Below are 26336 nucleotides of genomic sequence, written 5' to 3'. Positions count from 1 at the left end.
CTCTCTCTTTTTTCCCGTTTAGAATCCAAATGAACAATATGCAATGCATACAAAAACTCTACCTTTTCAGCCTCTTTTTCTCGGGATTGTTTTGTAAATATGAGCTTCATAAATAAACTTGTTGCAATATCTGTCATAATTAATACGGACGGAAAAAAAAAAAAAAAAAGGGAGATCGAATCGGGGGAAAAAAAAACACGAAGAGATCTTTTTTTTTTTTTTTTTTTTAAAGTTAAATTTCTCATTCAAATGTTAATTTTCGTTTAGCCTAAGTTTTACAGAATAAAGAAACAAACTCTTAATTTATTTAAAAAATTTATAATAAAAAATAATTATTACATTTTCACAGCAGCACTTCCTTACTTGCTATTTTTGTTATCAAATAATTAAAAATGGCTTCTTCGTCTTCGATTTCATCAGATATCTTATATACTTTCTTAATTTTACTAATATTTCTTAAGGCCATTATGTTATCCATTTTTGCAAGGCAACCTTTGATACAATTTCTTAAACTGTCCGCAAGTTCACTATCTTCTTTGCCAAAAATAACAAATATCGCAGTTGTGCCATCATCCTGGGCGCCGAACATTGTCAAGGAATCCCTTATACTCCTGGTGGGCGATAAGTTGTACAAAAGCTCTGTGAATATTGTTTTCGTTTTCAAGTGACTGAATTTTAAGCTGTACAGAGATTTGTGAGAAGCAAACAGCAGTACATCTGTGCTGTACACGAGTTCGGGATTCACGACGGCAGCTTTCAATTCTCCTTTCATCAAAAGTTGCTTGATTTCTTTCATGTTTTGTATTTTTTCGTACAGAAAAAATGAGACATCAGCCTCTGTTTCCATTTTACCTGTTTCCTTCTTTCAAATCAACCTAAAAAAAAAAAAGTAAAATCCAAATGAGAAAAGGGGAAAAAAAAAAGTGAAATTATATATATTAACTGATTAACGATTTTAATCAATAAAAGCTACGGAAGTATTGCTACACACAGATAAGATTGTCTTGAATATAATTTCTTAGTTACAAAACTAAAAAAATGTGATTTTTTTTTAGGAAATACTGATTTTTTAAAAAATTAATACTTTTAATGTTTGAATAGATTTCTTCATAAAACCATTAGAATTTTGTTTCAAAGTCTACGTTTTGAGATTTTTCTATTTGCATTTATACGTTTTAATGCTATTTTACATCTTTAGATGTCATTTTCTCAGATATAGAATATAATAGAATTTTCTTACAAAGAAAAAAAAAAACTTCATAAATTAAAATCTAATGCATATTTTTTGTTCAAATTTAATATAATAATTTTTCAATATGCTCTGGAGAATAAGTAATCTATTCATTTAGAAATATTTTACCGTTGTTTTAGTGCTTCACAAAGTGAAAAAAATAATAATCGTGTTATTTATCAGTTGAACGCCAATATTTAAAGAAAGGATGGAAATACATCTTATTTTTTAGTTCAGGAACTAGATAATATATTCCTTAAGCTTCCTGCAAAATTTTAAGCAAATCATTTTATAAACCTCTAAATTATAACTTTATACTTCTTTTTAGCAAAAAAAAAAAAAAAAAAAAAAAAAAAAAACAGCACTTTTTCCCAATTTTTAAAAATTTTTGGCACTGATCTATGAAAGTTCTTTTTTCAAACTTTCTTAATACAAATATTAAAAAAATATTTTTTTAATACCTCCTGAACATAGTCACATTTCGTAAAAAGTCCAGTAGAAGAACTAATTTGATGAACAGATATTTATATGGATTTTAAAATAATACTTCATGAATTTTTCTATTAGAATCCAAATAAATCGCATTTTTATAAAGATCAGGACTTAGGTTTTTGAAACTAAGACACTGATACAATCCTGATGCATATAAAATTTTTGATACATTTGTCATAAGAAATCAGTTCTAATATTCTGTAGTATCCGTTTAAGATGTCAGTAATATTCTGTAAAATGAAGATTGAAGCGAGAAATTTTATTAATTAGAAGCAGAAGGACCATCAATAAATTAATAATACATGTAAAGAAAAAAAAAATCGCGTCTAAAAATAAGCATAACAAGAGAGAATGGAAATTTTGAAAACTAACAATAGGTACCCCGAAGCTTTCACAATTAATCATCAATAAAAGTCCTCCCCCCCAATAAATTTTAAACTTGAGTAAGATCGTGAATGCTGTGCAGGTATTGGCGAACAATCGTTACGAAATATTAATGCTTGTCGTGAATTTAGCATTTCCACTGAATCAATAGCATGAATACGCATTTTGATGCCTTTTTTTAAAACTAAAATTTGACGCGGTATTAAAATTGCAGCTTTTTTTTTTTTTAGTTATTGCATTTAATAGTACTTGAATGGCAGACAGACAGATTTCAAATGGATTTCGTTCAAAATTTGGTATCAATCCACAAAATTGGTTTGAAGCTCATATATCGAATTTCATCCATTGAATTCCAGGTACTTTTCCGTTAGTCGGGCGCAAATTGTGAACCAAACGCGAATTTGGCAGAATTCTACATTATTTGGCGATTTTTTGCTTGAGCCCGACTAACGAATTATGAACCAAACGCGAATTTGGCGAAATTCTACATTTTTTGGCGATTTTTTGCTTGCGCCCGGCTAACAGATTGTGAACCAAACGCGAATTTGGTGTAAGAAATTTGGCGGAATTCTACATTATTTCGCGATTTTTCGTCTGCGCCCAGCTAACGTGAAAGTACCGAATTCCAAAACGTTTTCGAGTTATTGCGTTCATACGGAGACATAATTTCAAAAATGTATTTTTCAAACTCAAGGAGGTCTGAAACGTGGAAATTTGTCATTTTTGTTGTTGATATTTTTGATGACTATAATATTTCTCATACGAGGATTAACAAATATTTCATAATTAACGTCAAGTAATTTTAATAAACAAAAAATTATTATTATTATTTTTAAAAAATCCATACTTTACTACTTAAATCCATTTCAATAAATAATCAAGCAAATTTCAATTAAGTGACTGTATATAGTATTTTGAACACAAATAAGGAAAATAACACACATACACACATACAAAGGGGGGGGAGGAGGGAGGGATTTTTTTTTTTTAATGTACGATCAAATCCTACAGTAATTAAGAATCCTAAAATATTATTAAGATAGGAATATTAAGGACACAATAAACGAGCGTATTTAACTACTGAAAAAAAAAATTCAAAATTTAAAAATTTTTGACTTAGAATTCATCGAAATAAATTTGAATGACAAATGATATTCGATCATGTTATAAGGAATTAAAAAGAAAAAAAAATTAAAATTTTTGGATGAGCCAAATTTCTCTGCATTTAAAAGTAGCTGACGAATTTACACAGAATTCAGGTTTCAATATAAATAAAAGATATTGTGATCATTGAGATTGTTACTATTAGCGATAGGCGAGGATCGAACTCGCAACCTTTGGGTTCGTAGCCGAGTAACAAGACCACTAGACAAAAGAAATTTCTCATGTCTCGTAGCTGTTATCTGGCTTATAAAGCGTCACCACATTACTCCCCCTTCAGTGCGTCGGAGGTGAGACGAACGATTTTTTTGTCCTGTTTTTTGCTGTTATTAGTGGTGATATATTGGCTGTTGCGCCTTATCCATTTTTTTTTTTTTTATTGGCTGATTATTTATCAGCTTTCTTTATTTATTGGCTGATTATTTATCAGCTGCATTTTTTTCCCCTCTTATTGGCCGATTATTTATCAGCTTCATTTTTTTTTTATTGGCCGATTGTTTATCAGCTTCATTTTTTTTTCATTTTTTATTGGCTGTTTTATATTTGCTATGATAAAAGGCCATTGGAATTCACGACGTAATCCCAAATCAAGGGTTAACACTTTCGTTCCATATGTTTCAATTTCAGTTCCATTTGCAGCATATAATTTATAGTCACTAGTTGAAACTTGTTTTGCGGTATTGGGAATAATGCTAACATCAGCTCCACTGTCCACAAGAAAACGCAAACCCGTTGTTTTGTCAAAGACAAATAGACGGTATTTACGGCAATCCTGATTTACTTCCGCAGCAGAACTCGCCGTTAAGTCTGCTGCTGATGCTAGTTTTCCGAATTTGCATTTTTCCATTCACAAGGTTGTTTACATTTATCAGGGTAGCATTTTGCTCCAAATTTATAATGAAAAAAACAGTACTTGCCAGCAGGATTAAATCGTTTACGAGACGCGCTGCGCCCCCTATTGTTTTGATTAGCAGCTCTGCTCCTTGAACGACTGCGTTCAAGTTGTAAGCGGTTGATTTTACGCTCTAAAGAAACAATCTGCGAACGTAAACTATTTATTTCACTATCCTGCTGTATATCATCTCTAGATGTAGCATATATTTCCCGATTCGGATGCATTTCTACAATACGGTCAGCCATTTCGGCAAGTTTCCGGATATCTTCATTGCTGACGATTAGGATATTTCGGATGGAATCCGGCATTTTTTGAAGAAATAGAGTTTTCAACACATCACGTCCGGGTCACCAATGTTACTATTAGCGATAGGCGAGGATCGAACTCGCAACCTTTGGGTTCGTAGCCGAGTAACAAGACCACTAGACAAAAGAAATTTCTCATGTCTCGTAGCTGTTATCTGGCTTATAAAGCGTCACCACAAGATTTATATTAAAAGTGAAATGTGTTTAATTTCATGGAATAAATATGCATATTCTCCTAGGTTTACAAAGACGAAAAACAAAATTTAATATGAAAATAATTTGAGATTATAGTTTTATATAATTTTTACACATTGTGGTATTGTTCATTTCAGAATCCCGAGATTCCTGGAGGATTTTACTCCTCAGATAAGTGGTACGAAGTAAGATGAGTGCATTTCCAGAATCCTCTTTTCCTTAACTTAGGTCTGTCAGATGCAATTCTTTTTTTTTTTTATCACCTCACCCCTATTTTGGAAAAATAAATGCGGGTATCCAAATAAGAAAAAAAAAAAAAAAAAAAAAAGGCAGATAATGAATTTCTCTTGTACCTGAACAAACTGGGGGAAAAAAAAAATAAATAAATAAAAAATAACAACTGACAGTTTGTTTCAGGATGCAACTTTGATGTTGACATAAGAACTGAAACAATAACACACTTTGAGATTTCAACTGAAATATATTTCACTTTCATATTTCAGGTTTGAAAAGAGACAATGAATTTAAAACATTTGATATATATGAATTGAAAATGGAAATAGATTTTTTTAAATATTTTTTTAGCAACACCAAAAAAAGCAATGTATACAAAAATTATTTCGTTAAAATCTAATTTAGAGTGTCCTTTATTTTGCTAATTAAAATGAATCATTAGATAAACAATATCTAATCTAAAAAAGTTATTGATAATTATTATGATGATTTCTGACTTTGGTAACCTGGCAAAGAGAAAGAGATTTCAACTGAATATTTAAAGATAAGTTTTCTTACAGTACATTGGTGATTTAATTTATTCTATAATCTGAGAGCATTCTTTGAATCCAACTGAAACCGATTCATTGCTTTAAAAAAAACTTTCCAATGCTTAATTAGTAGTTTAGTTTCAGCATATCTGCAAATAAGTAAATAAATTATTATTTTAAATCACAAGTTCAAGCATGCAAATTCAAGAAAATAAAAGCCTTTTTGATTTTGATATTAAGACTGGAAAATATTAACTCATTTCTAAACTGTTTCAGTTCAAATCAAAGAAACTTTTTTTCTCAATTACCATGCTATCTAACTCATGCTTAGTTTTAAAGTAAATTTTTGTTTAATTAAAATTTAAATACTTAAACTTAATACAATGCATTATTAATATGCAAATAATAATCCAGGAAATGAAAAAATATGTAGATGCCACCACAAAAAGGCTAAGTGATAAAAAACATCAGATTATACAGTTTTAAAAATGTAGCAAGCTCATTATAATATCCAATTAGACATCCCAATGACAGAAGAAAAAAAATACTTAGTTGAAATCCAGTTTAGGGCATCCCTACACTTTGTTAAGGATGCCAAGTCGTGAATCAAGATGGCTGTTTTATACAATATTGTGAAACAGCATTGTATAAAACAGTTACTGAGTAACAGTTAGCCATCTGTACTTTGGCGATTTGATATTGTTGGCATCCTTGGTGAGGTGAAGGGACACCCTAAACTAGATTTCAACCACATATTATAAACTTCCAAATTTTATTAATACTAGCATGAAAGCAATATATAATCAAAACAATAAAATACAACTAAAAGTGAGTAAGTCAATAAACAAAATATGCTCTTATTTTAAAAGCCCATTTACATAACAGAAAAAATTATACATATCAACAAATATGCAGTATATACTGCATACTGATGATATATTAATATATGATTTTTCCTGTAACAGAAATGGCACTAATTTTTATCTTGACTTTGTCACTATCAGATGTATATTGAAGATATGACAATTCTATACATTTTCCAAATGAAAATAGTATCCCATATTTCAGTATGTTTTTTAAATTTTTATATTCATAGAATGCCCATTTTTCACAGGAAGTTAACACAAAATATGATTAAATTATAAATGATAATTTTTATGAATTTCTATCAGAAATTATGTATATTTTCCCCTATAGAGTCATTTAACATATATATATTTAATGTAAAGGCATCAGTGTCAAACTAAAAATATAATAGAATGCATATCCTACGACATACTCAAATGTAATATCTGCAAATCCTTTTACAAACATTTTTAGCAAAACCTTGATCAAATAATTTGTTATGAAAAATGTTATTAACTTGTTAAAAACATAATCAGGCCATACTTTATCAAAACTTTAAAAACATTTAATGCTTTGAACAAGAAGAAAATTAGAAAGGTACAGGAGGACAACTATTGCAAAAAGTTGCACCTATCACTTTTTGAGAATGTCAGTTAATGGACTGATGTGTGGAAGACTAACTTTTTCAAAATTAAAAGAACTTATGGTATCTTTATCTCTATAAGTAATAAAGTAAGAAAAAAAAAAAAAAAACATCAATATATTAGCAATAAAATTAATAAATCAATTACTGTTTTAAAATATATTACATTTGAAATAAATAAAAGTTTTATGTTAATACTGTTTAAGATTGGAGAATGCAGCCTGCATTCAATGCCAAATCAAATAACAATTAATAGTTAATTTATTAAAATTATGAATAATTTCTAAAAATATTTTGTTGATCACAGAACCCATTCAGTGTATGGTAAAATCCAAATAATTTATAATGCATTTGCTAATGACAATAATACTAAACCATTTCTAAATCTAAAATGTCAATGTGAAAAAAAGAATTGAATACTGTCTGAATCTCTGAAATAGTTTCATTTGTCTCGTCATATTTTAATGGTTCCCAAAACAGAATTCTAGGATTTTACTGTTTATTAAACACTTCCAAAATAATATTAACACTTCTCAGATGCATGGTTTTAGAATTAAATTAAAAATATTTGATATTTTATGACAAAGTAGATTATGCTCCAAGAAAACATAAGAGAACACTTCATATGCCAGAGAGCTAATACCAGACACTAAAAATTTGAATTATAATTTTTTATATATTAAAATTACACAATTTCCTCTATTTTCCTTAAGGCAAATATTAACAAACCAATTTTTGAAAACAAAGGGATTATATAGCACCAAAACTTTATTAAAAATGGATTAAATTGAATACATGCATCATGACTTTTGACCTGCTTCAACAAATCAATAATTTTTTTTAAAAACTGCAAATAATTGATTGCCATATCTGGAAATAAATGAGTAGATATTAATTTCTGCACAAGATATTGATTATAATTAAAAACAAGTGACTGTTAAATATTTCTTTTTGTAAAGTAATTGAAAATTATGTTACATAATTCTATATATTTCTTCGAAAAAGAAAAAAAAAAACGCATTACCAATGATTTAATAGATAAAAACACAAAACAAGATAATTAGAAATATTCCATGACTGAATGCTCCAAAAATACATCAATGTTTTCAATCAAATAAGCAATAATTGTATAGAACCAAAGATTAATTTGCAATATTCAATAACAATTATTTCACTTATCTATCATAATTTAGTATTTATCCGTAAAAAGTAAGTTTTGTAAATTTTATTGCTATTAGTTCAAAAAACAAGTTCAAACAGGATTTGATCATATACATATTAAAAGCATTTAATATGATGCTCTGAGATTTTAAGTTTATATTTGACATAGAGTGCAACCATTCTTTTCAACTGTGAGTCCAAGTTAGAACAAGAAACCAATTAATTATGCAAACAAACATTGCCATTTTTTTTTACAATTTCAAATAAATGAAAATTTTCTATTTTATTTTGGAATATTTGTGTACAGTTAACTTCTTAATCCCATTTTCTACTTTCTCTATAATTTAAATATGATTATTTCCTTTTAACACAAGATATCGTATGATATCTCCATGATGCTGTTCGATATTCTGAATCCTAGCCAATATTATGAAGATAACGTAACAATATTATTGTTCATTTTGTGTTAAAAGAGTAAGCATTTAGTTCAAACTATTATCTATTCTGAAACAATCTCAGAATAAAACTAATCAATCATCAAAAAAAAAAAAAAAAAAAAAATTAAAAGAATCTTTGGAAAAGAATTTTATTTTTAAAATAACTGTTCGGATTATTAATTTTAAATTTTTTTTTCTGGAATCCTCCTTCACCTAAATATGTTTGAAAATACAAGACAAAGAAGCAGTCAAATTGTTTCATGCAGACTTAAAAGCAATAAAATGAGCCAAATTAGATTTATCACATTTTTTTAAATGAATTAAAATTAAATTAAAATGCATTCACATACCAGCAATAGCACATTGTAGCACCAGAACTGTAATGCATCACCGGATGGGACGACAGATCTCTGCCTTAAGCGAACATTTCGGCAACCTCGACACCAAAAACAGAGTATTTTCGGAGTTTTTCTTCAGTCTGTGTCCGGTTCCCTTGCTTGCATGTGAGAAACACATGTATACTTAAAGAATGTTATTTTTATAGAATTGGTTGGCCCAATGTGGGGGGCCAATTTAAAGGTATTAGTCAAGTAATAATTTAAAAGAAATTTTAATTAACCAATATAGAATAGTTTATAGAATTGGTTGGCCCAATGTGGCAGGGCCAATTTATAGGTGTTAGTCAAGTAATAATTTAAAAGAAATTTTAATTAGCCAATTCTATAAGAATTACATTCTTTAAGTAAACATGGGTTCCTCACATGCAAGCAAGGGAACCACACACAGACTGAAGAAAAACTCCGGAAATACTCTGTTTCCGGTATCAGGAGGTTGTCAGAATGTTCGCTTAAAGCAGAGATCTGTCATCCCATCCGGTGATGCATTACAGTTCTGATGCTACCACATATAATAAAAAGCCAGTTTATTTATCCAAAATGGAGAGTGACTTTTCTGGTTATTTAACTATTAAAATTGAGTACATATTTATTCAAATTTTATTCCTTATTGCATAAAGAAACTAACAAATATGAAAAACGAAATTCATATGAAAACAGTTTACTTATTATTAAGAATGCTTTCAAAACAATGTAGGTAATTGCAATAAAGTAAATATTTAGGATGGTAAATATATATATATACTATTATATAAAAAAATAGAGTAAATAGCAAAATTCTTTAAAAATAAAAATTTGCAAAGAAATATTTTGTTTCAGCACCTCTTGATTATAAAATTTTAAATATGTCAAAAAGAGAAAATATCTACTCACATTTTTTAAAATATTATTTTGAATATTTTAAAAATATTCAAATATATTTCGAAGTAAAAATATTTTTTTTTCTCGCAATTTTAATAAAACTTTTTTTATTGTTACAACAATGAAAGAAAAAAAAAATGAAGCTGTCCAAATTTTCTATTTTTTTAAACAAGTTTGCATAGTAATTAATTTAAGTTTACAACCACGTATTTCTATTAAAGGACACTTCAAAAATAAAATTTTATTTTAGTCAAACAATTCAAATATTCACTATTACAAACAATTCATAATTTAATAAATGTATTTAAAGAAACAAAATTATAATCTACATTTTACTAACAATACTTTAACAAATTGACAAATAATAATTTGTTAAGCAGTTTTCAACCATTTTTCATCAACAATTCAATTCTAAAAGAACAACATCGAACAATACAAATAAACTCACAATTTATAAGATTCAAATAATACTGCAGATGATAAGATTTCCTTTGACAAAATATTTCTCACTACACTAATAAATACAAGTAATATACTAAAATAAAATAAGTATTTGCAGAAAATTAATAATCTGGTTTGTTGAGACAAAAACAAAAGAAATCTTAGTACACAGAATATCTGGTATGTTTATAATACTAATGGTTTGTCTGAGATTCTAATTTTCATATTCTTTTTGGCTTTTCATATATTCAAATAAATTCCAAACTAAATATGTATAAGAAGTATAAATATGTTTAAGTAGAAAATACAAGAATATGTAGTTGGACATGTAAGAATCAACTTCTTGGAATACTTGGAAAATGAATTTGTTGACAATTATTCTTATTCACATAAACTTGAAGCTCAGATTTAAGCCTTCCATGTATGTGTGCTTACTTGGTTTTACTTATAACAATAATATATAGATACATTTTTTTTTTCAGAAATGTCAATATATTATTGTTATCTGCAACATGGTTTAATAATGTTTATAACAATTCTTAATATTATTAACTTTTTCTTGTTATTATCATACATCTGGAATTTTGATTTAATTGCAATAATGTTCTTAGCACCTAAAATGATTTCTGAAACCAGAAATATATAGATACTATATCTGAAAAGAGTTCTTCAAAATTCTATAATCAAGTAACTTTTAAACACATTATAATTAAAGCTGGAACATTGTAGAAAATAAATCATGTTAAATACTATAAAGAGGAAAATATTTATAATAAAGAACTGAAATATGAAATTTCTTTATCAGATTCCTTGAATAAAAGTCTACACGAGTTTCTGATGATGATAAATTACTCAAAAATGTAATTTATTTTGATTAAAAAAAATCAAGCACTTATTTAATACATAAACAATAAATAAAACAATACTGTAAAGTAATCAATATATTTAAACTAGAATAATATAGGTATCAGATCATAAGTAACATAGCTAACATCACTAATAAATAATAAAACCACAACATCATTGAATTATCAACCTGAACAAAATATACACATGTATGATTATTTGAGAATTTTTTTGAAATTAATATAATTTTAATTTAAAAAAAGCATGAAATTCCAGTAATTAGACAAAAAATTTCCTCTATAACTTTTAAAATCACCAATTCCATCATTTCCAAAGGATATATATATCTTTAGAAAATATCAATAAGGAAACTATTTATGTTATAAAGATTCAATAACAATTTATGCTGAATATATATGTATATAGAAGTAAGCTTAAAAGCCTGTCGATAAGAATTGAATATTGCCAGAAAATTAACTATTATTTGAAATACAAATTTCTACGTCTAATACATTTAACATAATTTCATTTTCAAAAAATTTTATTTTACTTTATATGGCTTGTAGTTAAAATATAAAATCTCAGTGACAAATATATCAAAACTAATTTGATCATTGTATAAAAATACGAGATGAATTTCATAATAATATTTGGCACAAGTGGAAAATTTATGAAGAAACAAAATACTACAGACCAACTACAAAGATTAATCCTCAATGTTTTGGTTGATTTGCATATAAAACAGTTCTGATTAATGAAATTTACTATACACTATGTTTCTGAAACCATATATGAAGTAATAAAAACTTTACCTAAAATAGGTTACATAATCAAAATACTGAAAATATATTTAAGATACTTAGAACACAATATCTTATAAATAACTATTTCTTGAATTATATTTCTAATCCAGGATATCACAATTTAATATTCATCAAGGGAAATTTGTAATGTCTCAAAAATAGATCAGACACAATATAATCCTTTTAAGAACTTTTTTACTACCAATCAGAAAATATTACCACATGAATACAAAAAAATATAAAAGTAATCAAACAAAGCATTTAAACAAATTACACATACAGGCAAGGAAAAAATAAACAAACAGTAAAAATAAAAAGGATTATACTGTATCTATACTATAGAATAATTGAGAAAAGAAAATACTGAATTCTAAAGATATTAAAATGCATTATAAAAGAAATAAAAAAAATTACAATAAAGAATTTCTAAATAAGTATTTTAAATATAAGCAGCCTGACTAGATCCAACTACCAAATAGAACATTTTCTTTCTGGATTCATTAGAGTATGACTGGAACAATTAAATACAAAGGGGAATGATTTAGAATTTGAAACTACTAGGTTGACTCTCAAAAAAGGAGCACTGTGTCTTGTGTCAAATTGATGCTGTTCATGTTCTGGATTCTCTTTAGTACACCAGACAGATCCAAAAGACAGAAAAAACATTTGTTCAGAAGTGTAATTTTTAAAGGTTGATTTTTCTGGACCATTATCTTTCTCCCACTGCTTATAAGCCAAATAAGCAATCTTTAATCCTTCATTATCTGCTATGTCTTCATCTATAGTATTAGCAACTTGCTTAAAATAATTGTTAAGCGAGTGCCGATGTGCAGCATATTGCACAGCAAAACAATTGGAACGTTGTTTATACTCCACAGATGTAGAATTTGACCACCAACTTCGCAAATTTCCTTTTGGTCCACGTTGACAACCTAAATTGTCAAATCCATGCATGATTTCGTGTCCTATAATAGCTCCAATTGCTCCAAAATTAAGACACCAAGGTCCATCATAATGATAGAATGGAGGATTGTATATTGACAAAGGAAGAGTAAAAACATTTCTCTGCATATCATAATAGGCACTGACATGAGTGATGGATCGTGCAGATATATAAAATTTTTTTCTCCGTTGTACTTTTAAATCTTTAACTAATTCTGAAGTATAATAGCTTGATATTTTAAAATATGATTCTAGAAGACTTGAAGTCAGTTTTGGAAAACCTTTATACATTTCACTATATTCTGCTTTATTTTGAAGATAAGAAGGAAAACCAATAATAGATTGCATTGAAGACAATTTATCAAGGGCAGCAGTTTTAGTTGATTCGTCCATCCAATCAGAATTCTCCAGTAAATCTTTGAAAGCCTTTTTTATATAATGCACAATAACTTCTCCATCAGATACTCCTGCGTGGGAAGAGTTTTTCACATATAAATAATCAATGCTGCATTCATACCATTTGTAAACAACATCAAAACATTTGCTCTTTTCAACCTCCTTGAAATCTTCTGCAGAATATTGAGATATAATAATATATTGCCATAACAATCCTGGTATAAAGTACCATATTTTTTGCATAACAAACCATCCAAACAAGTTAGCCAATTGTAAGTTCGAAAAAGTATCATTGTGAATTCCAGAGATTGACTTTTTCAACACTTCTAAATTTTCTACAACAACTTGATCTCCATCACTTACATGTTCGCCAATTTCATTTAATGTATCATTCATTATTAGCTGAATAAAACTCAGCCAATCAAAATCTGGAATATGTTCTTTCAGTTCTTTAATAGACATTGTAGTTCTATTTGTTTCATTTGGTGATGGAGTTGGTAAAAAATGTCCCACCCATTTCTTCTCAGTTTCCTGCATCCCAACAATTGTATCAGCAGCATTAGTCACATCAATACTCGAGTGCTTTACTGATAACATAGCAAACATCATATTGAAAGAAAATACTGAATCTAAAGTATAATATTCTGCATATGTTGGAGATTTTATGTAGATCATTTTACGACTTGAATCATTATCATCTATGCTAATTCCCACAGTGACAACAGTATCAATATGGAGAGTTTTAGCTAAAAATGCACTGACTTTAAACCAGTCAAAGTCTCTGTCATCCCACATTTTTAGATTCCAAACTGGCCAACCATTCATCAACTGGTCAAAGTAATTCAACAAAAATTCTATATCATTAACTGGATCAGTATCATTTATTGATAAGCACATTTTATAAAAGGTGATTGCATCGTTGACAACTCGAGGATGTTTTTTGTTTACTTTAGCATTTTCAAGAATAGATTTCTTTTTAGCATTAACATAATTCTGTAAAATAGTAAATGTTGAAATTCGTCCATCGTTATCTTTGGGCACCAATTCATTATTCGACCATCGTCCGCAAGTGAAATTATAAAAATTCGTACAAGGATCAACGGAAGTATTCAATGAATCCACTAGAGGTATATAAGGTGCAAATGATGTTTTTAGATTCTTGCTAGAATGTTTCCCATATTTGCTAAACATTAACGCACACACGAAAATTAAAATTAATATGAAAACAGTAAGAACAGCTATAATTACTCTTTTACGGACAGGTACACCTAATACATTTCGGTAATAAGTAGATAAATTGCACTGATTAGTATCAGGAACGTAATCTGCTAGAGGCATTATTAATTTGCACAGGCACAACAAACCGCTTATATGAGGTTATGAAGCAAATTTTGCATTGCATAAATATACATAAAATTCAAATACACCTCTTGCATGAGGTAGAGGACACAAGCAGCACGAATGGCACGTAAAGAGAAAACCATTGAGGAATTTAGCAATCATGAAACAATACTTACACAATAGAGTGTCGCTTGTTTATTTTGCTTTGACAAATTTAACCGCACCGCCGGAACTGCATGCTCTTGCATTTATTTTTGGGCTTGACTCAAACTACAGCTACAAGGACATATATTCTCGACAAATAAAAAAAAAAAAAGTCGTAAGAAACTCTGATTGTTACTAATATCTACTTACTTAACTATTATAATTCAGAAATAATAATTTCCATTTTCTAAACCTCTGATTACTGATTAATTATCATATTTATACAATTGATAGAATCGCCTAAATAGCAAAGTTGTCAATGCTTTATCATAATATCTTTACTGGGATCGATCCGACTCGATATTTAAGGGGCGGGAATTCTGCAAAGTTAGATTATTATTTTAAGTCAAATAAAACTCAGTTCTTAGTAAGTTTTTTTAAAAATTGAAATTTAGTTGGAAAGAAGAAATATTTTCTGACGAATAATGAAAAACGGGATAAGTTTTTAATTGGGATTTGCAATCCAATTCCCAATCCAAGAAATGTGCTTCTGATGAATTATCTAATTACATAATACCAATTGAAGAACTGAAATTCCCGTAAAATCCAATACAATCCAATTTTCTTGGATCTTTTTGAGCCAATTTTGTTATTTACTTTTAAAGAGCAAAATAATTTCTAACTGAGTTATATTATATCCTAACTTTCAATTATTCTTGACAATTCCACTGCATATTATGCAGGAAGGAAAAAATAGTAAAATTTTAAATGGTTTTCTAATTTCCATAATTGTGTTCGCATTTGTAATGCGAAGGGATTATATAATTTTTGGAGCGTTATTTTGATGTTATCTAATTTTCGAACCTCTATATTATTTCATTTCTACTACTAATAAAGGAAACTATACATATGTCTCTAGAATTTTGTATGTTCAGCCGGTCTACTTAAAAAAACCATTTGATGGTTTCTTAAAATGAGACAGATATGCTTGGAAAAGTGCTGAACCTGTGGAAGATATTTTTTAACATTTAAAAATCAAGCGAGATTTTAACGTCTTTCCGTGGTAACAACCGAAAATATTATTACACAAGACTGATTTTAATATCATTTTAAAATTTAAAAATTGTCTTTTGGTGTGGGAAGTCATATCACTGATTCTCCTTGCTGCCCGAAGGCACACGGAAAAAAAAAATAAAAAAAATAGAGGCTTCGGAATGACCGAAGCGCCGCAACAGCAACACTGGCGAGAACTGTCATCAGCCACGTGGCCACGTCCAACCCTTCCCTAAGGAAGTACGTCCCGTAATCGATGGGAGGAGTCAGACCCCACCTTTTCGTGCACCTTTGGTGTGAGAAGAAAAAGTAAGCTGTTCATAAAGATTTCATTGAAATTCAAGCGCAATCATTATTCCCAGATACCAACTGGTCGCAAAGATGGGCGGCAATAGTTATAAATGTTGGATTTCTGAGTTTTATTTGTTTTGTTGCTCTGTATTAGACGCATGTTTAGTTTTGGAGTTGGCAAAGTCTTAAACCAATCGAAAAGATTTTATCGATCAAAATAAAGAAACTGTTTCCCCTCCCCGGTTTATACTTCTTTATTTTCGAGAATAATTTATAAACTGTAAAACAATAGACACAATAATTCAACAAATATCGAACTAGAGGGCTGCAGCATTATTTAAAAAGTCCGAGTAAGAGAAGTCCTTTTAAAATATAGTATCTTAATAACAAAATCTTTGCTTATTATACAAACTAATACAAATAAACCGATTTATTCAGAAAATTCCATTATATGTGATAAATATTACAAAACTGGCCGTCTTTGAATATTAGTTGGTTTGCCAGGAATATCGGTTGCATTTGAATTCAATTAAATCTATTAAAGATTTCTTGATGATCCCTTTCCCCCTTAGATAAGCACTTTTAAGCTTTAGATTGGTATTGAATACTACACTTGTTAAATTTATGCGTTAAATAAGCTCTCTTATATGGAGTCAAGTCTCTTGACACCACAGTGCCATTAAAAATGCATCTGTTCGGGGACTTAATTTCCCTTTATTTTTTATTTAAACGTCTTAAAGTGGTATAAAAATTATATCTATGTAATAATATTTTCGGAATTTGCAGAGAAGAAACGCTAAAATCTCATTTATTTTCCGATGAATTAAATTATAATTGAAATTTCAAAAATGATTGCTCATAAGAGCCTCATTTTCATTCACTGTGCTTATTTTGGTAATTTATTCATAGAGATTCATCACATCTTAGTGATAATTTTATATAGGGAATTAGATACTTGAAAAATCAATTTTTCAACTGTGTTGGAGAAATTTGGTAATTTTTTTCTGGAACATGTGTGAAAAAAAATGAGGTGTTTGTATATTAACCGCATGCCGCCTATCAATCGCCAAATGTATCACGTTTATTGTTGGTAATCCAGGTGGGTTTACATTCAGCCAGCTATAAGATCCCAGTAAGTCACACATGCACAGAAGAAAGTATCTTGAATGCAGTAGCAAGCTTTTATTTCGATGGGACAAGTACTTGCTACTGTACAGTTTCTGTGCATGCGTGGATGGTTTGTAACTGGCTAAATGTAAGCCCTACTGCTGACATGTTGTTAAATTTAAGGTTCGACAGAGACATACAATTGAGCCAAAAATTGGCATCTAATACACAGAAATCGAAAATACACCGAATTTGCCGGTTTCTTCATAGTTTGGCATATAATTGCGACAGTACTCAAGTACCCGGAAATTACATTCACTAGCATATTTTCCTATGGCGAATACTGAATCTACTAATTTATAATGGGCCGCTGCAGTTCTCAATAACAGTTCTCAAATTATGTTAGCCTAAAAATGAAATGAATCAAAGTAGTATAAAATAAAAGTGAACATTTTTTATTTAGCAAGCAAAATTTGGAACCCAAATCAGTACCATAGAATGGATATTTAATTATAAAGGATAATGATGGAACTATGTACAGGTAAAAGTATTGAATTATCTTGCTTTGGGGATTGTGCGCTTGGAAACATCTCCTTTTTAGAGCTGTAATTGAGAACAGGGTACAGTTGGAAGATATTTGTCAGATGTAATTTTTTCTTCCCAGAAAATAACTCACAAATTCGTCCTTATATTTAACAGATCAAGAGTGTTAAAGTGGAAGGAAAAGAGTCACTAGTTTGCCTCTACAATACTGTATTTTAGGACCCCTTTACAATCCGAAATATAATTCGAACAGCTTCGTTTGCTAAGTTGTTGTGAATATAGATATCTATAGTATTTCCAAACTATCATGGAACAAACTCCGTACTTCTTCCTTTCTGTCCCATAACCCATAGAGAAATCTGAAAATTTTATTCAAGAATCTTTAAATGTATTCAAGTCCATTAAGTTCTTTTTCCTTAGGATCGGAATCCAGGTTTCTATTAACTCTGATTTATTGGATTTCTCAATAGGTTGTTCTAGATGTGGCTTGTGATCAAAAACGCACAGAGAAACAATTATCACAATCAGAATAATATCTAAGGTGGCGATACCGACGAGCAACTTCCATAGAGGGTAGCCCCAGATGTATCTGTCACATAGTGGTCGAACAGGTTGATCATCTTGTGATTGCCGGTTTTGTGAACCATGATCAATCACATTTTGAACAAAAGCTCCTTCAGTTCTGTGCATAATCATGTTGATTTTTTTTATTTGTATGCGACTGGTATTGCCTCAAGATCTTTAAAATATGCGCGCTTTTGCCAGAGTTACCAAATTAGCAATATGTGGAAAAACACATAATAATTTTTTTAAAAATTTTTTCGCGTGATATATTGTTTTGGTAAGAAAATATACTGTCGTAATATTTTACTATTAATACATCTATTGGATACCTCTACTGTTATTTAGCATGTTAATTTGTTTTTATCAAACTGTTGTTTAGTATTACTTTCTTGTATGCGTAGTATAGAGAAAGTACAATAATCTTCAAAAAATTCGTCCTCGAGATTTTGACGTATCCTCACATTTTAGATCTCTCTTAGTTAAAAAAACACATTTTTGGAAAATGTCTATCTGTCTGTCTGTGACAAAGATAATTCAAAAATGATTTGAGCTAGACGGTTGAAATTTGGTACACCGTCTTTATATTAAATTAGAAGTCTATCAGATTTTGAGTAAAATCTGTTCAAAGGAAGTTCGTCTGTCCGGTATTCGAATATAGCGTGATAGTTACAAAACGAAGAGAGCTAGATATATAAGATTAAGCAAAAGTTTTAACCTTTATAGTACAGACACCTGTCAAATTTTGAGCCAAATTCAAATATGGGTTGACTGTCTGTCGGTCTGAATTTTCAGAAACATGTGAAAATGATAATTCAAAAACGTCATGCCTTAAATATATCAAATTTGGTATTGGATTTTTTGACTACAAGTGTAGTTTTATGTCAAATCTTTGTTTCAATCGTTGAGAAAAGCATATCTAATACACACATTCGATTTAGGATACTATTGATGGTATGCCAGAGATTTATCACCAAATAATTCGCCAACGATGAAGTGACAGATTCAGTGTAAATGCTAAATTCACGCCAAAAAATATTTCGTAACTATTGCTCGCCAATGCCATGCGAGGCTGCTCAGGTATGACAAGTTTATTAGAGCGAGTTCGCAAATTGTACAGACTAAGTCTATGTCAAAGGATACCGACGTGCTCTGATTGGTTTAAGCCTTGGTAATGCTTTGCCAAAAAGATGCCAAGATGCTGTATATGTTTTGCCAAAAAAATGCCATACCGAAATATATTTTTATAAAAATAAATAAAATTTGTGAATTTATCCTCTTTCCTATTATTTACGGTTTACATGTAAAATTAATCTGGAACACATATACAGCAGAAAAGATCAAATCCTGAAACGTAAATTCAGGAAATATAAAAATTACAATTTATTAAAAATATTTTTTGTGTGTGTTTCTTCTTAATATTATTTTGATATAGTCTGTACAATTTGCGAACTTGCGTTTTTAAGCAATGGTTTTAATCAATCGAGTTCTAAAATTTTTTTTTTCGTGAAAGACTAGTTTAAACCGTTTTTACGAGACTATCAGATTACGCATGCGTCGATATATAAAAAAAAAACGCAATGTTTCTCTTTTCCATCACAAAATCGGTCGAGCTGAAAACTTTTTCAGGAATATTTTTAACGTAAATCCGGTTTAAACTGGTATGAAAGAATCACGTGACTATTGTATTGCATAATCGTTAATTTTTAGAAAGTGATTGTTTTCTTTCATCTCAAAATCTTCCGAGTACCAAAACTTTTTTGCCAGCTAAAAAAATTAAAAATTAAATTTTAAGAAAAATTATATATATACATATATAACTTTCGACACCTCCCCTCGCCTTGACCTGACATACGACCCTGCCCTTTATTGGCCAGACGGGAGGACATGGCAGAATTTCATACAAAGTTGTAACTTTTTTGTTGTCGATAAAGCGCCTTGCAACTATGACAACTTTATCATTTTCTAATAACGCTAAAAGCGGAAAATTGATACCTGAAAGGCAATAAATCGCCTACTTTCAGCCCTTGCATCTTGTGGCTTCAAAAACCTCAAAACAAAACAATACCATGTTGTTACATCATAAAAAAGTATGAAACTGAGAAGGAAAAAAAAAAGTTTCTTTAGCAGATATTGAATTTCAAAAATTTTTTAAACGTTGGTGTTCACAAGTGGTAATCGGAAAATGAATTCAGGCTTAATAATAATGACAAAATGTGAACTTCAAATTTAATTTGTACCGTTTTTCTTTTTTGAAAATCGGACATTTTGATATCACTTCAATTTAAACTATCGCTTGTAAAATGGGATTTTTTTTTTCCGGTTCTCGAATTTTGACTGATAGAAAAAAGCTTATAAGCTTTTTCGATGACGTATTCTTTTTCGACAAATCCAAATTCTTCTTAAAAATCCATACAACTATTTTTTGTACCCAGATTTTTTTTTTCATGTAACATTTACCTACAAGAAATTCAAAACATTTTTCTCCAATTAAAAAAAAAAAAGAAGAAAAGAAAAAAGGAAAATATTTTTGAATAAGTTACCATTACATTGAAATAAAGTATCCAAAATGTATATTCAGTTTTCTTCGGACGCCGACCTTGGTCACTTTACGAGAAAGTGGGAGAGACTACCCTTACCACTCTTTCATCTTGCCGAGATACCCTATTCTAAGGGTAATAAAAAAAAAAAAAAATGAATGTTATTGACTATCGTGGCCTTGCTCTGAATTCATAATTTTTATGTGGGAAGGGGAGGAATAATTCCTTTTTCGGGGAGCATATGAGAACATTTCAAGGATACTATTCCTTTCTGGTTTGAGAATAAAGCCATAACTTCATTATGCTGTATTGTCACCATCATCAAATATTTCCAATACTTTCATGCCTATTAGCACAGAATACCCAATAAAATTGTTATATCATTGCTTTACATTCAGAATTTTAGAAGTTATTATTTTCCTGAGCAATTAATTTTCATAGGTAAGGCAGAGTGTTTTATAAATACTTCTAATGGATATGTGGGAGTTTTGGTGATATTTCTAATAGGAGAAAAGATACGTAATCCTTCTAGATCTTTCGATGCTTTGCCACAGGAACTATAATAGCGGTAGTGGCTTCGATAGAAGTAGGAATCGAAGGAATTCTCTCTTTGGAGTGTTGATCTCAAACGAGCTCTCTGAGAGCCTTTTGTATTTCTTTGGCTGTTTAATAATGATTAGCTGCATGCGTGTGAAATCTAGATTTTTTTCAAGTGCTGCATTTATATTTTACTACTCGCATTTCTTTTTATTTAGGGAACAAAACTTTGTAATCCGTTATAGAACTTGTTGGATTTCTCACAGTACGGCCACCGGACAGACTTTCCTTTTTGATTATAGAAATATTGTACAATGTCTCGTGATTAACAGGAATATTTTCAAATGTTGTACATGGTTTTCTTTATAAAAAGTCATCATGTGAAGACGCGTCAGGAAGAAAAGTATTGCATTACGAAGTTTAAATCACATTAATCAGGTTTGTATTTGTTCTTTTTGTGTGAAAAAATGACATATAAAAAAAGCACACTTTTTTATTATTATCGAAAATTGCTTGACAGTTTTTAACATTTGCAGAGGTTGAAAGAAAAATAATTTGAGAAATTCCTACCTTATCGAACAGTGAAAATTCAGTTTTGTAATTATTTCATTATCACAGATCAGTTATTCATATTTAGAACAATAATGGCCGTTCATATTCATATCAAAGATTAAATAATATATTACATTCATTATATATATATCTATAAGATGTTGGATTTTAATCTAAAATATGTACGACTTGATGATAAAAGCAGTCAGAGAATCAAACATTTTTTTAAAGTGATCAAATATTAAATAATGCATATCAAAATTATTATTTCACTTTCATCTTTGTATGATTAAGAAATTCTTTATACATATCGAGAGAATTATTTAGAAAAATTATACTTCTCAATTCAGTTATCAACAATCTGAAAGTAACTACTCAATACCATAATGTAATAAACATAAACATATTATATGAATAATATTTGAATAAGATTAACATATGATTAAATTTTTCCACTTACATCCTGGTATTTTTCATTTGATTGGAATAAAAAGTATATTTTAGTAAATGGCAACATTCTCGAAAATTTAAAGGAATGTTTCTTCGCAGTGCCGTAAGATAAATCACAATGAATCTATGATATTATTATTTTAAAAATAACAGTTAATTTTCGGTAGAAAGAATAAGCTGATTCATAATTCAAAATCATTTTCTGGACTAATGCAGAATCATATTTTTATTATAAAAGTACTGTACGTGGTTAATTTTTGGGTTGAAGGTGCTCACTCCAAAGAAGTTTATCAATTTTTTAATAAGAATTTTCACAATAAATTATACAAAATATTAGCGTTTCTTTTCTCCTTTATTAACTTCTATGTGTATTATACAATTTTTTTCTATAATTTTGGTAAAATTGGAAAATATTCTTAACCAACCTTTGGCGACGAGTTGGCTGCGAATAATGGTTGTTAAAAATTTAGTTAAATACTTTTTGTTATTTACTTCCTAATGGTTTTTTCAGAAAAAAATATTTTTAAACTTCAAATATTTATAGACAAATAACTCATATTATATTAGAAGCCTTGAAACATTCCACCCATTGTGCTATACATTTCTCTAATTTCTCTATCAATATCTGTATACATCCTGTTATATCACAAGAAAAAGCAAAAGTTTTTAAAATTGGGTGCACTTTAAGGAAATTTTACGATTGCTTGATTTTAAAGTTTAAATATAAGAACAAAAAAAAAAAGTATTTAACGGAACAGCCTATTTGAAACATGAAAAAATAGGCTGAATTTTCGTACTTTGATCATCAACAATGGAAAAAAACCCCCGTCCAATATAAAATACTAAAAGCGGCAATGAAAACATAGTGAGATTAACTTAATAATGAAATATATTGTTTTAAGATATGCTTAAATTATCTTTAAAAATGAATTGAAAATAGGGACATACTATGCGGCAAAATAAGGGCACCATTGAAAATATTATTATTTTTTTAAATGATGTAAAAGTCGTTCGTTTTTATGCTGTTTCGGAAGTAATCATTGCGAAATTTGGCTGTTTTGGATCAAATTCCACTTCAATAATACGTCAATACACGCAAGCACGCACACACACACACACACACGCACGCACGCATGTACACACACTTATTATTAATAGAAATTGCAACCACAATCTTACCTCGAATATTTTAAATTGTATTTCAGAAATTTTTATGTAAGAATTAAGGTGAGAAAAAAAATTGATAGACTTTCCTTTACACTTTTTTTTTCAACCTGTTATATTAAAATATATCATGGATAATATCTATTGAAATAAAATGGCTCCTTTTAATTGCCGTTGGATAGAATGTCCTTTTATATTTTTCCCCATCAGAATGCTGTGAATGGTGATAGACACTTAACAGACTTTTATGTGAAATTTATGAAATATTCACGGACCACTGTAAATTTAGAAATGATTGAAATTAAATTCACTGACTCAAACAATCAATAAGCGAAGCCCATTTCCTCAATTTTAAGTTATGTCTTTCTTTAATTGAATATCTTTTAAATATAGAACCTCGATGATCCGACCTTACTGAGAGCATAATCACGTCGGATCATCGATAATTCTATTAAAAAAACAAATCTTGAGTCATATATTTTCTTCTTAAGGCAAAGTTTTCCAAAATTGTTTATTTGTAACTATAAAAACATGACTGCAAGTAACCATTCCTTAAAATTTAAAAAACTCTTTTTTTTTAATATTAAATTTCTTACATGCATATTTTGAAACATTAATCTGCTTTTATTAGAGGAACTGTGTGTGCATTGCTGATTTTTATATTTTCCTGATAAATATTTAAGGATGTTCTCAAAAGAACATTTTCCCCTTCTCAACGGCGTAAAAGTTTCCTTCACTTTTACAATGGTTTTTTTTTTTCATGAAAATATATTTGCCCAGATCATCACTATTGAAGTGCTTAAGATGGGAACTTTTTCCCCTTTCTCTAAATAACTTCCTGTTATAAAACATCACATCATAAATGATGGCGTTCGCTCTGAAAATCGATTGCGAAGTAAATTCTATTTTAAACATAGTTTTCTTTCCTTTTCTAGAATGCATTTTATGCATCATTTCCGACTTCTCTAAATAATATAACAGGCTCTTTGTTTCAGATATTTGATACTTTTTGTTTCTCGCCTGCTCCGGATGAAGTTTAAATTATATTTATTACATTTGTTTATAAATTTTATTAATTATTTTATCTATTACATCTGTTTATAAATTTTATTTGCTTACATTTAGGCTGATTTATTATTCCTTCATTATTAGTATTATTTAAATGTTGTTTCTTTTTTCTTTTTCATTTTCTATATTTTTACTCCTTTATAATTTGTTATTTAATTTTCTTCTACCTATGATGCGAGCATTGTGTATACACAGATACTGTTCTTCCCACCTATTCGTGTCAAGCATACACCCTTTAAATAATCTAGAATGGTATGGGAAATAAGAGAGAGAGAGAGAAAAAAAAAAAAGCACTGACTGGTCCTGCTCTCATCCAGCTAGGCTAAATCGGTTTGTGTTTTTCAAGTCCACCCATTGTGAAAACCGGTTTCAACGCCAATTTTGGTATCCTTTTTTGAAAAATTCGACGTTCTGATTTTTTGCTAGTGGCTTGGTTGATAAAAGTTGTTTAACAAAGATTATAGTTAATTGAAAATACAGATGTTCCATTGTAATTGAGGCCCAATAATCAGTAACGAAGTAAGTTTCTGAAAAAACATCTGCGTCTTTTCATTAACATTTGAAGCATGAACAGCGTAAGGTTTATGAATTAATAAAAATACATTTTTAGAACAAAAATTCGGAAAACATGCGAAGCAAAAGGACACCAAAAACAAAATAATTAAGATTTTTTTTTAAGTATAGGCGAAATGGAAATTCATTTAGTTATTTTAATTGCGCTTTGAGAGTTTCAGAAAATCGCTAAATTAGATTCCTTCCTGGAACCTCCATAATGAATTTTACTTAATAACTATCTAATAAATGCATTTGTATTTTAGCAAAAGCGTAGAAATAGAATCAGCATTTTCTGTCATGAAAATCGATGAAACTTATGCTATGAAGCTTAATGTATAGTACGAGAAATATGAAAATATACATTACATTACACACATTTTGCAATATGAAATATTATAAATATTGGAGGTTACACTAGAGAATACGTTCCATCGCCAAACTTGAAGTTTTTAAAGCGATTATTTGCCAAATTTGATGTTAGATGTATGAAGATTAAATCGCAATGATTGTGGGTATTATAGCAGTTGCCGAAAGAATTACCAGCTTGGCGATGATGAGTACCGTGTTCTCAAGTCTTATCACATCAAACCTTTTATCATCAAAAACAGAAAAATTTGCAAAAAGCAGCCTTTTCTGACTCCTTTCCTCTTATTCGCAAAAGCAGATTCGGAGAGAAAAGACGGAAAGCACATAAAATACATCGAGAAATAAATAAATTTAGACGCTGAATTCATTTGAGGAAAGCAGACATTGATTCTCGTAAGGTCCATTTTGTTGCACAGCTAATCTCGGGAAAGATGCTAACTGTTGAAGCATCGACCCATCATCTATAAAGAAAAGAAGCAAATTTTAATAAAGGGTGTATTTTTTCCCCCAGAATCATGAAAAACTAGAAAATTATTATAAACTATTTTCTAAAAGTTAAGGTATACCGTGTTTTCGAAAAAGTTCCCTTTTAGCAAAAAAAAAAAAAAAAAAGGTTTATTTGAAGGAATATGATTAAGAATAATATAATAATTTAATCTTAATAATTTTGAAGAACAAAATGCTCATATAAAGTTCAATGCCAAGCTATACCAAAAGTATTGAATTTCTGAAATATCTCTGATCATTCTATTAATTCTTCGATATTTCCAATTTTTAACATTAAAATAATAATCAAGTCGAATTGTTATAGAAAATATTAAAATGCCAAAAATAGCAAAGCGGAAGAGAGCAATTTTATTGGTTTA

General features: G+C 29.1%; 3 protein-coding genes across 4 annotated transcripts in view; all 3 read right to left on the bottom strand.

Moving 5' to 3' along the window:
- Positions 1–308: 308 nt before the first annotated feature.
- LOC129975918 (EKC/KEOPS complex subunit TPRKB-like) lies at positions 309–14852 on the bottom strand. The gene is made up of 2 exons (XM_056089204.1): positions 14716–14852; positions 309–875 (listed from the first exon to the last, which is right to left on the bottom strand). Exon 2 carries the CDS (start codon positions 845–847, stop codon positions 344–346), a length of 504 nt encoding a protein of 167 aa, XP_055945179.1. The 5' UTR covers positions 848–875; positions 14716–14852; the 3' UTR covers positions 309–343.
- LOC129975917 (neprilysin-1-like) lies at positions 12071–14709 on the bottom strand. Its single transcript, XM_056089203.1, has one exon. The coding sequence runs from the start codon at positions 14534–14536 to the stop codon at positions 12329–12331; it is 2208 nt and encodes a 735-aa protein (XP_055945178.1). The 5' UTR covers positions 14537–14709; the 3' UTR covers positions 12071–12328.
- Positions 14853–21794: 6942 nt separating the features above from the next.
- LOC129975046 (proto-oncogene tyrosine-protein kinase receptor Ret-like) overlaps positions 21795–26336 on the bottom strand; it is an 84496-nt gene continuing 79954 nt past the window's right edge. For both annotated transcript variants that reach the window (XM_056087918.1, XM_056087919.1), the window contains one exon: positions 21795–25931. In XM_056087918.1, the coding sequence (XP_055943893.1) occupies positions 25822–25931 (110 nt within the window). In that variant the 3' untranslated portion in view covers positions 21795–25821. The remainder of the gene's footprint in view (positions 25932–26336) is intronic.

The sequence above is a fragment of the Argiope bruennichi genome, chromosome 7 (genome assembly GCF_947563725.1).
Source record: "Argiope bruennichi chromosome 7, qqArgBrue1.1, whole genome shotgun sequence".
Classification (NCBI taxonomy): domain Eukaryota; kingdom Metazoa; phylum Arthropoda; class Arachnida; order Araneae; family Araneidae; genus Argiope; species Argiope bruennichi.
This window is presented reverse-complemented; position numbering and strand designations above follow the sequence as displayed.